At 57.3% G+C, this 15,501-nt stretch overlaps 2 protein-coding genes across 2 annotated transcripts; one reads left to right on the top strand and one right to left on the bottom strand.

Annotated features, from left to right (window-relative positions):
* The first annotated feature begins 2,751 nt into the window (after positions 1-2,751).
* Positions 2,752-6,409, top strand: OAZ1 (ornithine decarboxylase antizyme 1). Its single transcript, XM_082456041.1, is given in 6 exon segments — positions 2,752-2,988; positions 4,401-4,458; positions 4,460-4,546; positions 4,959-5,131; positions 5,565-5,650; positions 5,855-6,409. Coding segments are annotated over 6 exon segments (684 nt in total). The 5' UTR covers positions 2,752-2,842; the 3' UTR covers positions 5,989-6,409.
* Positions 6,410-7,297: 888 nt separating this feature from the next.
* PEAK3 (PEAK family member 3) lies at positions 7,298-13,099 on the bottom strand (the record flags this gene model as incomplete). The annotated part of the gene is given in 8 exon segments (XM_082456863.1): positions 7,298-8,698; positions 8,702-9,102; positions 9,105-9,131; positions 9,134-9,350; positions 11,756-11,951; positions 11,953-12,241; positions 13,017-13,074; positions 13,076-13,099. Coding segments are annotated over 8 exon segments (1,323 nt in total). The 3' UTR covers positions 7,298-8,587.
* Positions 13,100-15,501: the final 2,402 nt, after the last annotated feature.

Here is a 15,501-nt window from a genome sequence, read left to right as displayed (position 1 = left end):
TTCCCCCTTCCCAGCACATGCAGGTGCCCCCAGATCAGTGGGAGAAAGAAAGAGAAGGTGACACTGGGGGGGGAGACTGGATGATGTCTGGGGACTTCGATGGTTGTTACACTGGGAGGGGGCTCCTGGCATCGAGGGGGTGGGGGCCAGGGAGGCAGCTCCACACCCCACGGCACCCGGGATGGCCCCGAATGTGGAGAGTGGGCATTCATTTCTGCCTCAAGAACCCAACCCTAGGACTTCCCTGGCGGTCCAGCGGTTAAGACTCTGCGCTTCCAAAGCAGGCGGCACGGGTTCGATCCTGCATGCCACGTGGCATGTCAAAAAAAAAAAAACCCCACAAAAAGCACAAAAATAACCAACCCTGACTGCAGGCTCACAACCGAGATCTGACAGCGAGCAAGGCTTTTGGTGCCGGATGAAACCTGGAAGGAGAGTTTGGTCTTGTTCAGAGTTTACAGTCTCAGTGGCAGGTGCTTTGGTGCCCCCAACATGCACACACAGGGATAGAGCAGAGGAACATGGTCCCCATCCTGTGTCATCCTGTACCAGGTCACTCTCACCTCCCCGACAGCAGGCAGAGAGAGCTGTCCCTAGAACCGGAGCCCACCCTCCCCATGAGGAAGAAGTGACACTGCTCCCCATATCCCCGCCCAGAGCTGGGGGCCCTGCAACCCCCGGAGACCCCACGGTGACTTTTCCGGACACGTCTCACCCCGACCTCATGTACACCCATTTTCTCCTCCACCCATTTTTTTTCCCCCAGCTGCTGCAGTTTGTTTTTTTTACCAAGAGGTTACATATTTTTCCCCTTTCCACCCACAGTGATTCCAAATTAAAGCGTGCTTTGGCCAGCAAGGGCGCAGGGCCTGCTGATGAAGAAGGAACCTCCCACCCCAAGTCCTGGGTCTGGAGTTTTCTGCTGGTTCCCCTGGACTGCAGAGACCTGGACGTGGCCTAAATGTCATCCCCCAGAGACTGGCCTGGCATGCGAGGCATTCTTGGAGACTTCTCCCTGGACCAGGGTCTGCGTGGCTGCTTGAGCCCACTGTGCTGGCAGTCAGCTGGGAGCCCTGTCACCCCCTGGCCTCAGTCATGGGGGGTAAACACGGCTCGACCCAGTGACCAGTGGCCAGCCATGGGCAGTTACAGATCCTGGACTCTTAGCCCAGAATCTCCCGTCTGTGTAACACACCCGAGAGTTGCCATGAGGCAAAGACCCAGATTTCGAAACCCATAGGTTCTTCCAGCCTCAAGAAAACAGAGCCTGAATAATGGTGCACCAGGGACTTCCCTGGCGGTCCAGTGGTTAAGACTCCGCGCTTCCACTGCAGGGGGTGCAGGTTCGATCCCTGTTCGGGGAACTAAGATCCCGCATGCCATGAGGTGTGGCCAAAAAGTTAAAAAAAAAAAAAAAAAAAGCATACTAGCCTCACAAATAGTGAGGACACTTAAGTGGCACCCTAAGTGGGTCGGTGGGAGTGAGCCCTGGCAATAAAAGAAACACTGAAAACAATAAGAAAGTTAACTACAAATTCATCTGCTTTTGGTTTTCACCATGAGCGGCAATTCTAAGCAATGTCATTCGTTAAATATTCTTTCTCTGGGAAATTTCTTTGGTTGGCCTAACATTTGCAATTATTACAGTCTCTGTTGAGTTTTAATCATGTACATACAGAAGCTGTAAATTAGATGTTTGTATTACTTATAAATGCTGTATACGTAAACAATAAATTCTGCATTCCACATGGAAGGGTATTTGGAGACACACAGGGACTTCGCCACATGCTTTGGAGAGTAAATTTCTATCAGTTTTGTAATAATTCAAGGTCCTTTTGCAGAAAGCTTGTGCCTCTAATCCCAATGGACACAGTAGCTTGGAAATAAAAATGAGATAAAAAGGACAGGCAGGGATTGTAAGGACAAAGAAACAAGTAGGAGTTACTTCATTCCATGTAACTCTTCAGAGACTCTGTGCTTAAAACGTAAAAACATGAAACAAAGTGGGACCTGCAAGAACAATATTTTTGCTTGGGGCAAATTTTAGTTCACACGTGAAATATCTTTGTGAGTTTATCTGCAAGGAAAAGCATTTTTGCTTAAGTCCAAATGTGACGCGAAATATTTTCCTGAATTTGAATAATATCTTTGACATTGAAAGTAAACTGTAAAGTGTTTTAACACGTGAAAGACCAAATCCAGAAACACCATTATTAGGATCGATCATTATGAGGTTATTACTGAAAATAGTTTTGTTCTATGGCGCGGTGTGGGAGCTGGGACCCTTCTCTCCAAATACCCGGGGCCTTTGTCGCCAAGAGCCGCTAAGGGGAGGGAGTCTTTTAGAAGGAGGGGACCCTAGCGAGGGCGACAGGGACCACCGCGGAGACGTGGCTACCGCGAGTCCCCCGAAAGCGGGCGCAGCGACACGCCCAGGCCCCCAGGCCCGGCTGCGGGGCGGGGCGGGGCGGGGCGCGGCGCGGCGCGCGGCGCGCGTTCCCGACGCCACGCCGGCCCCGCCCCCTCCGCGCGCCCGCAGAGCTACGACGGGGAGGGGGAGGGGGCGGGACCCGACGCGTCCTGCTCAGTCCGAGGCGCGGCCCCACCCCGGGTCCCTCGCCGTCTGCCAATCAGACGCCGAGAGGGGCGGGCACGCCTGGGCTTCCTGGTGGCCCCACTCCCTCGTGCGGCCGCGTTCCCGCGGCGTGGGGGGGGCGTGGCCTGGGTGCGGTACGTATAAAGGCGGGCGGCGGCGGAGGCGCCATTTTGCGAACGGCGAGCAGCGGCGGGGGCGCGGAGAGGCGCAGCGGAGGTTTTCCTGGTTTCGGACCCCAGCGGCCGGATGGTGAAATCCTCCCTGCAGCGGATCCTGAACAGCCACTGCTTCGCCAGAGAAAAGGAGGGGGATAAACCCAGCGCCACCGTCCACGCCACCCGCACCATGCCGCTCCTCAGCCTGCACAGCCGCGGAGGCCGCAGCAGCGAGAGGTGAGCGCCCCGCCCCCGCCCGAAGCTTCCAGAAGCGCCGCCGCGCAGGCCCGCAGGCGGCCGGCCGCGGGGCGCCACGGAAGTCCCGGGAGCGCGAGGTCCGCCCCTTTGTCGAGGCCACAGTCGCGGCGTGGTGGGGGGGGCAAAGGGGGTCTCTGATTGGATTGAGAGGCCTGCAGGCTACTTGGTCGGATTGGGGGGGACACGAGGATTTCCGGTTGGATTGGGGGGCCGCCAGGGTACCTGGTTGGGATTGGGGGGCACGGGAGTCCACGGTCCGGTTTGGGGGTGGGAGGTTCCGGGGTCGGGTTTGGAGGGTGGTCGGGCCGGCGGGTCGCGGGAATCTGCGCTTTGCGGGCGCGGAGGTTTTAAGCGCTTAGCGGAGCGGCCCTTCCCCCTATCCCGCGCCCCGACGTGGCCCCGGGACGCGGCCGCCCTCGCGATCATTTTTTAGCCCCGAGGATGCGCGGAACCGGGCGGCGCCACGTAGACGGCGCCCGGGGCTCTTCTCGGCGTGGCGGCCGGCCTGTCTCTCCCCCGTAGGACGGCTGGGTCGAGGGCGGTCGTGGCCGGGGTCGGGGGTCTAGGTGAGCCGCGCTCGCCGCGGATCGCGAGCTGTTTGATCACGGCCCCGGGGGTGCCCTCGCGCGGGCCTTGAGCCACGATGCCGGCGCCCGCGGGTCGGGCGCCCCGGATGGGAGCCGAGCAAAATGGAGGCGACCGCGGGGCCTGTTGACACTGCGCAGCAAATGGCTGCTGGCGCTGCCGGCTGCGCGATTGTGAAAACCTCCCCCGGGGCCGAGGGCCGCTCTGCCGAGATGACGCAAGCGGAGGCCTCGGGGTGCGCGCGGGAGGGCGTCTGCGCGGGCCCGTCTCCGCTGCGCCGGCGGGGACACCGAACTGGCCCCGCGCCTCCCGGCGGGTGTCGACGACGAAAGGGCCGCAGTAGGGGCTGCTTCAGTGGAAGGACGGCTTTGCTGGACTCCTAAGAAAACGCTGTTAGAGCTCCAGGTCTGCTGGAGCCTGCAAAGTGGAAAAGGGGAAGCTGAAGCGCTGGACTTAGAAGTGGGAAGTAGAACCTGGCGCAGGGCTGGGTGGGGCGACACTTAGCGCCGGTCAGAAGATAGTTAAAGGGTAGAAGAGGCACCCAGGGGACGGGTTGGACCTTACCAGCGTCACCACCCGAGGAGGTGGATTTGAGGGGCTTCTTGTTGCTGTGGCTGCTGACCAGACGGAGGCAGATGTTGACTCTGCACCCGGCGTAAACATTGCGCTTGAAAGATGGAGGCGCGTCCCAGGGACCTGGGCTCTGGTAGGCCTTGGTCTTCCGCTTGGCCTTGCTGGGGCTCGGGGCCCTGTCAGCGGAGGCGGGGCGTCTCCCCCAGTGCTGCTCACCAGTGCCTTTTCTCCAGTTCCAGGGTGTCCATCAACTGCTGTAGTAACCTGGGTCCAGGGCCTCGGTGGTGCTCCTGATGTCCCTCACCCACCCCTGAAGATCCCAGGTGGGCGAGGGAATAGTCAGAGGGATCACAATCTTTCAGCTAATTTATTTTACTCTGTAAGTATCCTCGTTCCTCGGACCTCTGCGTACGTGAGGTGGGGGGTGGGGGTAGCCAGACCCACAAAATGTTTTATGCACCTTTCGTGTGCCAGGAACTCTCCACGTGGTTTTCCTGAACCCAAGATTGAAGGAACAAAGGTGCAGACTGCAGCGCAGGCTTTGCGTGAGCCTCTAGTAGCTGTTGGCAGCTCCTGTTTGTGCTCAGCCTGGGGCTCCTGCTCTGGCCTTGGGTGGAACCACCATTCCTCAGAGGCCCGGGAGGCTCCACACCCAAACAGCGCTGCAGGGCGTGGGGTGAACGGTCATATGGGTGCTTTTCTGGGTTTTCCAGACTGTCAGGGTACCAAGGGGGAAGATCCCCAGGCTGTGAAGGCTGGCGTTCAAGGTTGGATTTGGTCTTCTTCCGCAGGATAATCGGCTGAATGTAACAGAGGAACTAACGTCTAATAACAAGACGAGAATTTTTAACGTCCAGTCCAGGCTCACGGATGCCAAACACATTAACTGGAGAGCGGTGCTGAGCAACAGCTGCCTCTACGTTGAGATCCCAGGCGGCGCTCTGCCCGAGGGGAGCAAGGACAGGTGAGGGCGGACCTGTGTGTGCCTGGGGGGCAGAGCGAGGCAAACCGTGTTTGCACCTCAAAGTTGGACTCCAGAGGAGGGAAGCCTGAGTCAGGAGCCAGGCGGTGGTTATTGTTTCCGGAGTGAGGGTTCCCCTTTTAAGCAGTGGACCAGCAGTATCACCCAAGGGACACCAGGGGCCATCTGTGGTTGTCACATTGTGGGTGTTGCTCATGGTGTCAAGTGGGTGGGGCCAGGGATACCCCACAGTGCCCAGGACGGTCCCCCAGAGTGACCTGGCTCCAATGTCAGCAGTGGCAAGGCTGACCCTGGATTAGACCCGGGAGAGGCTGGTGCTCCCAGTATGCAGATGAGGCCACAGACAGAAGTGGGAGAGCTGGGCTAGGGCCCCTGTGGGGCGGCCGGGGCGCGGGCCCTGACGCTGGAACCTCAGCTTCGCAGTTCTTCTCGAGTTTGCTGAGGAGCAGCTCCGCGCTGACCACGTCTTCGTTTGCCTCCATAAGAACCGCGATGACCGAGGTGAGTGATCTCCACGCGGGGGAGAGGAGATGGGAGAGGCTGCCCACTGGCCTGGAGGCCAGGTCCAGGGGCCGCGCTACACCCTGCTGGGCAGTCCCCTTGCCCTAGACTTGGGCCTTCTGTCTCAGGCGGTCCCCGGGCCGGCAGGACTCTGGGCCCTGCAGGTGGACGGGGGGTTCTGACCTGATGGTGTCTCCTCCGCAGCCGCCTTGCTCCGTACCTTCAGCTTTCTGGGCTTTGAGATTGTGAGACCGGGGCATCCCCTTGTCCCCAAGAGACCCGACGCTTGCTTCATGGCCTACACGTTTGAGAGGGAGTCCTCCGGTGAGGAGGAGTAGTCTGAGACCCCTGAGGCCCCTGGGGCTCGATTGCAGACCGTTCCGTGTGCACTTGCTGCCGTGCTTCGGGCGGGTGGTGTGATCAACTGCGCGCTGACCTGCGTCAGCCTGCTCACCTGCTGGGTTTGTCCGCATGTCGTAATTGTGCAAATAAATGCTCACTCCAAATTAGCCGTGTATTTCTTGAAGTTTAATATTGTGTTTGTGATACTGAAGTATTTGCTTTAATTCTAAATAAAAATTTATATTTTACTTTTTTATTGCTGGTTTAAGATGATTCAGGTTATCCTTGTACCTTGAGGAGGAGTTTCTTATTTGAAGTCTTTTGGAAACAGTCTTAGGTCTCTTAACTTGGAAAGATAGGTATTAATCTACCCTTCTATTGCTCTCAAAAATCCAAATAAAACGATTACCCTTCCAAGACCTGTGTTGGCTCAGTGGTGTTGACAGGGGCGCTGTCTGAATGGAGGGCAGGTGGAGGGGTGGGCCAGGGCCAAGGGGAGAGGGGCCTCGAGGTTGCCTGGGGTTCAGGGAGCTGTGCGAGCGTCCTGAGCTGAGTGACTCCCCTACACACACTTCTTTCTGCAGAGGGGTGGGGAAGCCAAGGGCCCGGTCTCATCTCTGGCCACAGCCAGCCTTGGCCTCCTGTGGGCAGCTGGGCCCTGGGGCTCCACCCCAGCTGCTCCATACCTCGCCTTCCCGCCACTTCCAGGTCAGATGGCAGCCTGCCCCACCCCACACCTTGGGCCGTCACTCCCCTTTCCCAGTGCCATTCCCTGGGGTGGCTGAGGCTGGCTGGAGTGGCCTGGTTCCAGTCTGAAGCTGTTCACTGGGTCCTGGGAAGTGGCGGGGGGGTGGGGCAGGGGCCGCCTGGGACTTTTCCAGCTTGGGGGCGGGGTGGTGTCTGGCCGTGGGCACCCTGCCCTTTAGCCTTTGTACAGTGTCGTGCTGGGGCAGGAGCACTGCTGGTGGGTGTCCTGGCCGGGGCAGAGGTGGGGAGGTCTGAGGCAGCCAGAAGGCGAAGATACTGCAGTGGCGGGGGGGGGCTGTGGTGAGGTGGGGGCGGAAGGCGGAAGAGCTGCAGGGCTTCAGCGCCACCTGCTGGCTGCATCTGCGAGCGTGGCCCGGCGATTGACAAACAGGCTGCCAAGCGGGTATCTTTTACTGAGGAGGACGGGGTTTAGGGGGATTCAAGTATATTTGGGGGTTGGGTGGGCTATTCAGCTACCTGAATGATGATGGAGTTGGCTTTCAAAGGTCTGGGGAGACAGCTGTCTCCATTCCACGTCGACAGGGCAAGGGCCGAGAAAGGGGTTTGGAGTCGGGGTGTTGGAGGAGGTACAGGAGTCTGAAGCAGAGGTAGGGGGGAGGGTGTCTGCAGTGGAGGGAGCAACGGGCAAGCCCTGGAGGCCAGAAAGCACCTCCACGGATGGTGATGTGGCAGGCGGGGCTGGCCAGAGAGCATGCAGAGCCTTTAGAAGAGCCCCATTGTACTGTGAAGGCACTAGGGAGCCATGGGAGAGGTCTGAGCAGGAGAGGGCCCTGGTCATACCTGGGGGTCAGAAAGTTCCCCCCAGGATCACCATGGTAGGGTTGGGGTGAGTGAGGGGGCATGACTGGAGACCCCAGGCTCCGGCAGTGGGGCCCCTCAGGGCTCCTATGTCCATTTTTCAGAGGTATAAACCGAGACCTCATTTTCTCCCTCAGGTCCCCTGTTGTATACCACTTTGTTTATTCCATCAGTTAAACGCCTAGCGCGTGTTCAGCCTGGCCCCTGCCCTCAGGGAACTCACAGCCTGATGGGTGAGGTGAACAGGTGACAGGTAAAAAGATGAATAAATACTTCCAGGTGGTGACAAGTGCTCGGGGAAGGCAGGGCGCGGAGCTAGAGAGGGCCCAGGAGGGGCAACTTTATTTGCTTAGAAGAGGTGAGATTTGGACAGTCTGGCAGAGGGAACAGGCCATGCAAAGACTTGGTGGCTGGACGGAATTTAGGGTCACAGAGGAACAGCAAGGAGGCCACGGTGGGTGGAGGGAGTGGGGGGCAGGGCATGGGCACGTTTGGGCAGGTGAGCCCAGACCCCACTGGAGTGGGCTGGTTGTCTCAGGTTCCAGGGAGCCTCCCTCCCCCTGGAGGCCCCAAGCAGTTCTTGACAAGGTAGTTCACAGCACAAGGGTGTGTTCCAGGGCCAGGAATGCCTCTGATGCCGCCATTCGGAGGAGTGTCCACACTGTCATGGAGACAGTGGCCATCAGACCCCAGCATTAGAAGGGCATCCTGGCTTCTGCTGGAAGGCGGTAGGAGCGGTTCTACACACTGAGAGAGACATTAATTGTCGGGGGGTTCCACACCTGGAAGAGGGGTGGGCACCTCTGGCATCAGAAAGCCTCAGCAGGCACTGGCCATTAGCCCCCAGCCCTGGAAGGGGGGCACCTGAATTCTTAGGGGGCCTTGGGCCCAAGTTCCCAGCTGCATCCTCTGCTGGCCTTCTGGTCCCTTCTGGAAGGGGGCGTCCACCCTATCACCAGCCCCAGCCCTGGGAAGGGGGACCCGCCTCCTAGAGAGGCCCTGGAACAGGTGCATTGCTCACGGGAAGGATCAGTTCCACAGCAGCTCCAGGGCGAGGTACAAGGAGTCCTCGGTGGCCTTGGCCAAGTATTCACAGCACAGCCAGTCTTCCAAGCTGGGCACCTCCCCACCCACGGCCCGCTAGGCTAGGTGCAGGACCAGCAGCGCGTGGCACATCCGCAGCCAGGACCCCAGCGGGGCTCCGTGGCCACGCAGCTCGGGCCCGGGCCCCCAGAGCAGCACCTGCAACGCGCCGCGCATCCCGGCCGCCGAGGGCCGCGCGCGGGCCAGCTGGGCCACCAGGTGCTCCAGGCCCACGGCCAAGGACGTGGCCAAGGGCGTGCCCGGGCCAAGCAGCTCTCGGAGTGGGCGGCCCAGCTGCCGCGCGTGGGCGGCCGGGGGGTCACGGGGGGGACCGCAGCCGAAGTCCACCAGCAGCAGGCGCTGGGGCCTGGCGGCTGAGCAGCCCCGCGGTGCCGCCAGCAGCAGGTTCTCGGGCCGCAGCTCGGCCAGGGCCTCAGCCTGCGCCTCCGGGCGCTCCAGGGCTGCAGGAGCAGCAGGGCCACGGCCTTGCGAACTCCTCGGGCAGCGGCGCGCCTGTCTCCACAAGCCACTGGACCACCGTGAGCTCTGGCACCTCCGCCGCCAGCGCCACGGGGCTACTCCAGGGCGTCTCGGGAAGTGCGCCCTCGGGCGCCAGACCACACAGCTCCTGGAGGTTGAAATGCCGGGCCAGCGAGGCCTGCGGCCCTAGGCCACACGGGTGGGGCTCGTCTGCTCCTGGCTTGGGCACCTGCGGGATAGAGGGACACTTCAGAGCTCCCCGCCACCAAACCAGCACAGCTCGCCCAGTGCCTCTACCTGTTCTGAAGACTTCCCACCCAACCCAACCTGCCCACCATCGTTGTATCCCTCCAAAAGCAGGGGGTTCGTGTTAATTCGGATGTTGGTCGCCAGTATGATTTTAAGGAAAGCTACACCAGGGAGGATAGTGTTTAGGGTATTGGACTTTCCACTCTGCCAAAGGGGCGGACGCTTGCCACTTGGTAGCAAGGGAGATGACAGCTAAGGTGCCAGAGCTGGGCTGTCCAGTAGAAATGCAACTCGGGCCACGGTGGAATTCAGATTTTCCAGTAGCCATGTTTTAAAAAGTGAAAAGGAGCAGGTGAAAGTAACTTTCTTTCTTTCTTCTAAAAAAAAAAAAAATTCACTAGTTTGTTTTATTTTTTAGATTTCACATACAATTGAAAACGTACTGGATTTGTCTTTCTCTGTCTTATTTCACTAAGCATAATACCCTCCAAGTCCATCCATGTTGCTGCAAATGGCATTATTTTGTTCTTTTTTATGGCTGAGTAGTAGTCCATTGTAGATATAGTTCACATCTTCTATTGATGGACGCTTAGGTTGCTTCCATGTCTTGGCTATTGTAAATAATGCTGCTATGGACATTGGGGTGCATATATATTTTCTAATTAGCGTTTTCATTTTTTTCTGGATATATACCCAGGAGTGGAATTGCTGGATCATATGGTAGTTCTATTTTTAGTTTTCTGAGGAACTTCTAGACTGTTTTCCACAGTGGCTGCACCATTCTACATTCCCACCAACAGTGTACAGGGTTCCCTTTTCTCCACACCCTCGACAGTATTTGTTATTTGTGGTCTTTTTGATGATGGCCATTCTGACAGGTGTGAGGTGATACCTCTTGGTGGTTTTGATTTGCATTTCTCTGATTAGCGATGTTGAGCATCTTTTCATGTGCCTGTTGGCCATCTGTGTGTCTTCTTTGGAAAAATGTCTCTTCAGGTGTTCTGCCCACTTTTTAAAAAATAAATTTATTTTTATTTTATTTTTGGCTGCGTTGGGTCTTCATTGCTGCGTGCGGGCTTTCTCTAGTCACGGCGAGCGGGGGCTACTCTTTGTTGCGGTGCGTGGGCTTCTCATTGCAGAGCACAGGCTCTAGAGGCACGGGCTTCAGTAGTTACAGCACGCGGGCTCAGTAGTTGTGGCTCACGGGCTTAGTTGCTCCGTGACATGCGGGATCTTCATGGACCAGGGCTCGAACCTGTTTCCCCTGCATTGGCAGGCAGATTCTTAACCGCTGTGCCACCAGGGAAGTCCCCTGCCCAGTTTTTAATTAGGCTTTTTTTTTTTTTGATACTGAGTTTTATGACCTTGAAAGTAACTTTCATAATCTATTTTATGTAATCCAATTTATCCAAAATGATATCATTCAACAGGTCACCAAATGAAAAAAGTATTAGTGAGATGTTTTACATTATTGTTATTATTATTGATACTGAGTCTTGGAGACCTGGTGTGTATTTGGTACTCAGAGCATATCTCAATTGGCACCAGCCCCACTTCAAGTGCTCAGAAGTCACCCATGGCCAGCAGTTGCAGTACTGAACAGCAAAGCTCTTTCTAGAAAGTAGGAGAGTATCAGCCCTGGGGATTACATTTGAATCACCTTGGGGCAGGGGTTGAAAAGGACAGGTGCTGAGGTAGAGCTCTGGGAGTGTGTAATTTAAAAATAAACTCCCCAGGTGTCTCTGAGATGGATGGAACCAGGATGGAGCTGTCAACTAAAGAACTCACAGCCAGCAGCAACTTACTCCCTCCATGCTCCAGTCTGTAAAATGGGTCCATAATAACACATTCTGCCGAATGGGTGAGGTTCCTCCAAAATGGTGATGTGTCTGACACTTGGTAGTCTGGTTTATTTGATGGGAATCTTTTTTTTCTTTTTCTCGGTGGTGCATAAAACCAGAAGCATCTTATAACAAAACGTGGTGATGCTTGCATGAGGATTAGCTGAATGAAAGTGTCTAAAAGTCCTTAGAACAGCACAAGACATGAAGGAACAGTGCTCAGTATATTTTGTTGAAGATGATGATGGAAAGTGGGAGCTATCAGCCGGCTGTGGGTTTCTAGCGCCAGAATTCACGGGTGAGTGAGTTAAAATGCAGACTACTGGGGCCCTGAGAGTCGTGAGGGAGAGTTTAACAAGACTCCCAGGTGATTTGAATGTAGGTCGCCCCACACCTGAGAAACGCGGTTCCAAGGGCTGACGGTGTTTGTTCGTAAGTTAGTTGCAAAATAAGCAATTGGGCCTGAGTCTGAAGAGCCCTGGGTTATGCCTTGGACGGGACACCGGGGAAACCTCCGAGGAGGCGGGGCGGAGGCGGGGCTCACGTTGGCAGCCCGGAGGAGCCACGCCTCCTTGTTCCTCCGCACCAAGCGGTAGTAGAGGGCGTCGCAGCTCTCCACGCGGGGCGAGCTGTCCAGGAGGCGTAAGCGGCGGCCGGGGCGGCAGGGGCCCGGGCGGCCCCCCAGGAGCCGGGCGTACACGGCGCGGAGGCCCTCCAGCTGCCGGGCCTCCAGCGCGGCGGAGGGAGAGGCCCAGCTCGGTGTCCAGCGAGAAGAAGGGCAGCTCTGCAGGGGGACAGGCTGTCCCCGCCCTGTCGTCGCCTGCCTGCCTCTCGTCCACACTGCGGGATCCCAGAAGGGGCTTCTGAGGCTGCCCTGCTCGAGTGGGGCCGGGGCTGGGGGACTTGTGGGTGGGCAGCGACTGAGCCCTGGTCAGGGTCTTCTTGGGTAGGGGCTGCGGGTCAGTAGCGGGGCGCTCAGATGTCCGTGAGCAGCAGACCTGGGAGGGCAGCAGGCGGGCACGGACCTCACCTGTTGGGGGAGGGAGTGGGGGAAGGGCGTGAGGCCACGCAGAGTGGGGTCCTGTGTGCATGACTCCACCCTCGGCCATAATTCCTTCATCTCTAGAATGGAAACAGTGGGGAGCTACCTGGTGGTCTAGTAGTTAGGACTTGGAGCTTTCACTGCCGTGGCCCGGGTTCAATGCCTGGTCAGGAAACTGAGATTCCACAAGCCACACAGCACAGCCGAGAAAAAAAAAAGGAAAAAATACCAACTCTAACTACGTTATGCCCTGTGGGGTAAGGATGCCATCTCCAATTTACAGATGAGGAAACAAAGGTTCAGAGGAGTGACAAGTCAGTGGCAGAGAAACATCTGGCCCAGCACAGGTGACCCCCACTTCCCTGTGTGGCTCTGGGCAGGTGACTGAGCCTCTCTGAACTCCAGTTTCCTCATTTTTAGAAGCTGGTTATCCAGCTTTTTTTTTTTTTTTTTTTTTTAAACAAAGAGTTTCATTGAAGGTAGTTAAAAAGCTGCTATAGGACTTCCCTGGTGGTCCAGACTCCGCGCTTCCACAGTAAGGAGCACAGGTTTTATCCCTGCCGGGGGAACTAAGATCCCACATGCTGTGCGGCACGGCAAAAAAAACGAAAAGAGAACAACAAAAAATCCCTGCTGTAATCTAGTTAAACCATCATGGGGCAGAGCGTTCCTTACATGGTAATGAAACACTCAACCTTTCTTCTCTGGCTGCCTCACCAGCCACCTGTCCCACCCCGACCCGGGGCCCCTCCCAGGCTCTCACCAAGGTTGCTGTACGTGGGCTGGGTCAGCCAGGTCGGGGCGTTGGCCCCCGGGGGTCTCGGTGGGTGGCTCTGGGTTGCTCATGCTGCTGGGGGAAGATCAGAGTGCAGGGCATGTGTGGGAGGGGCCCAGCACCTGCTGTGTGGCCCTGGGAAGGTTGCTTGACCTCTCTGGGCAAATGTCACCCATCAACCTTTCAGGGCGGCGAGAAGAACCCTGTACTTTTGCGACATGGACAGAATGTCCAGCTGTGAGGACAAGACCTCAAGGGGGTGGGGGAAGAAGCTGGGGGCCGGTGACAATACCCAGGGAACCCATGCTTAGGCCTTGTCCCCAGAGCTTAGCGCTCTCAAGCTGTGTGGTTGCCAGCAGCAGTCTGGGCCCCAGCTCTGCCCGGGCCCCAGCTCTGCCCCACCCAGATTCCAGGTTGCCCAACCTTGAAAAGCAGCTGCTTCTGCCCACTCCCTGCCCCAGTCCCCCCTCCAGGAGCGCCCTACCTTCAGGACTGGAGTGACCTCGGGGCAGGGGGATCTTGGGGACAAACTCCCAATAGCTGCAGCCCCTGGCCTCCCGGACTGTCTGACTGGTTGCTGGCAGTGAACCGGAAACACCCAGGCAACTGTTAGACCGCAGGCCCCGGCAGGAGGGGGAGCTTTCTGCATTACTTCCCCATGAAGGCCACCCGGTTCCAGGGCTGAAAGCGGGTGGCAGGAGATGGGAAGACAGGAGGAGGTCCCAAAGTTTACACGAGGTGGGTGGCAGAGGGGAGCCCTGAGAGATGGGGAGGATCGAGACTTTTTAGACTCCCTCGCCTTTGGGGAGGGCAGGGAACCCCAGCAGTGACTGTTTAGGGAAAGATTTGACCAGGTGACCCTTTCGTCTGTGGCTTTCACTTCCTCCAGAGCCACTTCCCCTTCTGCAGGATCATCTGAGAAGCCTCCACTGCGTGTGCCCCCACCTCCCACCCATCCCAGGACCCTTGGCAGGTACCGCTCCATTTGAGCCCCAGCTCCGCTCTGACTTGCTGTGTGATGTTGGGCCAGTCACCACCCCTCTCTGTTCCAGCAAATAAAGAAAAGTGGCTCCTGCTTGCTGCCTCCTGACAGCCACGGAAACTGGATTTTTCTTTAAAAATTTAATCAACTCACTTCCCTTCCCCCCACCACCTTAACGCATTGATTTAGAAAAAGGCATTTGATATAGAATTACCATACACAGAAAATCAAGAAGGGTGAAAATCCAGGGAAAACCAGACAGTGTGAAATTCTAGCTTAAGCACACACTGTCGAAGCTGTCTGGGGGCCTGAGGCTTGCCCTACATGCCCGGAGGCATGAGAGGTGTCTCAGCTGAAACCCAGCCTCTTCCCCTCTGTAATGGAAGAACAAAGAAATCACTGCAGATGTGAAGATGCAAAGACGTTCTTGCTTCCTAGCTTGAGTGTCTTTCATGCTGAGTTTCTCCCTCCGCCCCGTCTCGTTTCCCGTAGGGGCAGTGAGCCCAGAGAGGGCTGGAGTCCGTGCGTGGTCACATAGCAGGTCCAGGCTGGGCAGAGGGGTCCACAGGCCATCGCTGGGTGCCCCCTGGGTGCGGGAAAGAAGACAACTCCATCTCACGGAGTCCTCCAAGTGGGTCTCCTGCCACAGTTTGGGCCACACCGACCTGCTAACAGCCAGCTTCTCAAGTGTGAGGGTCTGTAACTTGATTCAATATTTTGTCTTTCCCATCACTCAGCTTCTGTAATTCATAGAATTTCTACTCTTTGTCTTAATCCATGGGGCAGCCCGTGATTTGGGCAGATTTCAGAATCATGCAGTCGGAGAATGGCGGGCTCGAGGAAGGATTTGCCAATTATATGGGACAAGGATTCCACAAATCCTGGGCTGCTCCAGGTGGAACAGAAGGGACCAGAGGTGCCAAGGAAGTGGCCTGCTCACTAACCAAACCCCTGCTGACCATGAGTGCTTATTCTTTCCTTCATGAAACCCTGTGGGGTCACCCAGCTGGGCCACGCCTCCCATCCAGGACTAATTAGGGTGAGGCAAGCAAGGCACTCACCTCAGGCACAGAATTTAAGGTGATGCCAACAAAACAAAACAGAACAAACCATCGAGGTGGAGAGACTTCTGACCTTTTGCTACCTCTTGAATTTGCGAGAACAGGACGTTGGTTGGTGACGGCAGTTGTGGCCGTGACACTTGTGTTTTCCTCCTGTCGCCCTCCTGGGCCCCCCGCCTGTGCCCCCTCTCAGAAGGGGCACCTGTACTTCCTCCGTGCGCGCGTGGTCAGCCGGCCACCCTGAAGGTGCTCTGAGTGTGCTGCTGTCAGGGAGCCCGAGCTGCCTCTCCTCTGGGCCCGAGTTGGGGTATAGGTGCTCCAGCCCCTGGGGAGCCCCCGGCACAGGAGCAGGTGCCGGGAGACGGGAGCCACACGGTGGGACAAGTTCCTGGCGGCTCCCGGCCAGGCCAGGACGGGGCGGAAGTGAGAC

Source organism: Balaenoptera physalus, assembly GCF_965194825.1.
Source record: "Balaenoptera physalus genome assembly, chromosome: 3".
NCBI classification, from domain to species: Eukaryota; Metazoa; Chordata; class Mammalia; order Artiodactyla; family Balaenopteridae; genus Balaenoptera; species Balaenoptera physalus.
The sequence above is the reverse complement of the archived record's forward strand: the minus strand, read 5'-3'. Positions and strand labels throughout refer to the sequence as shown.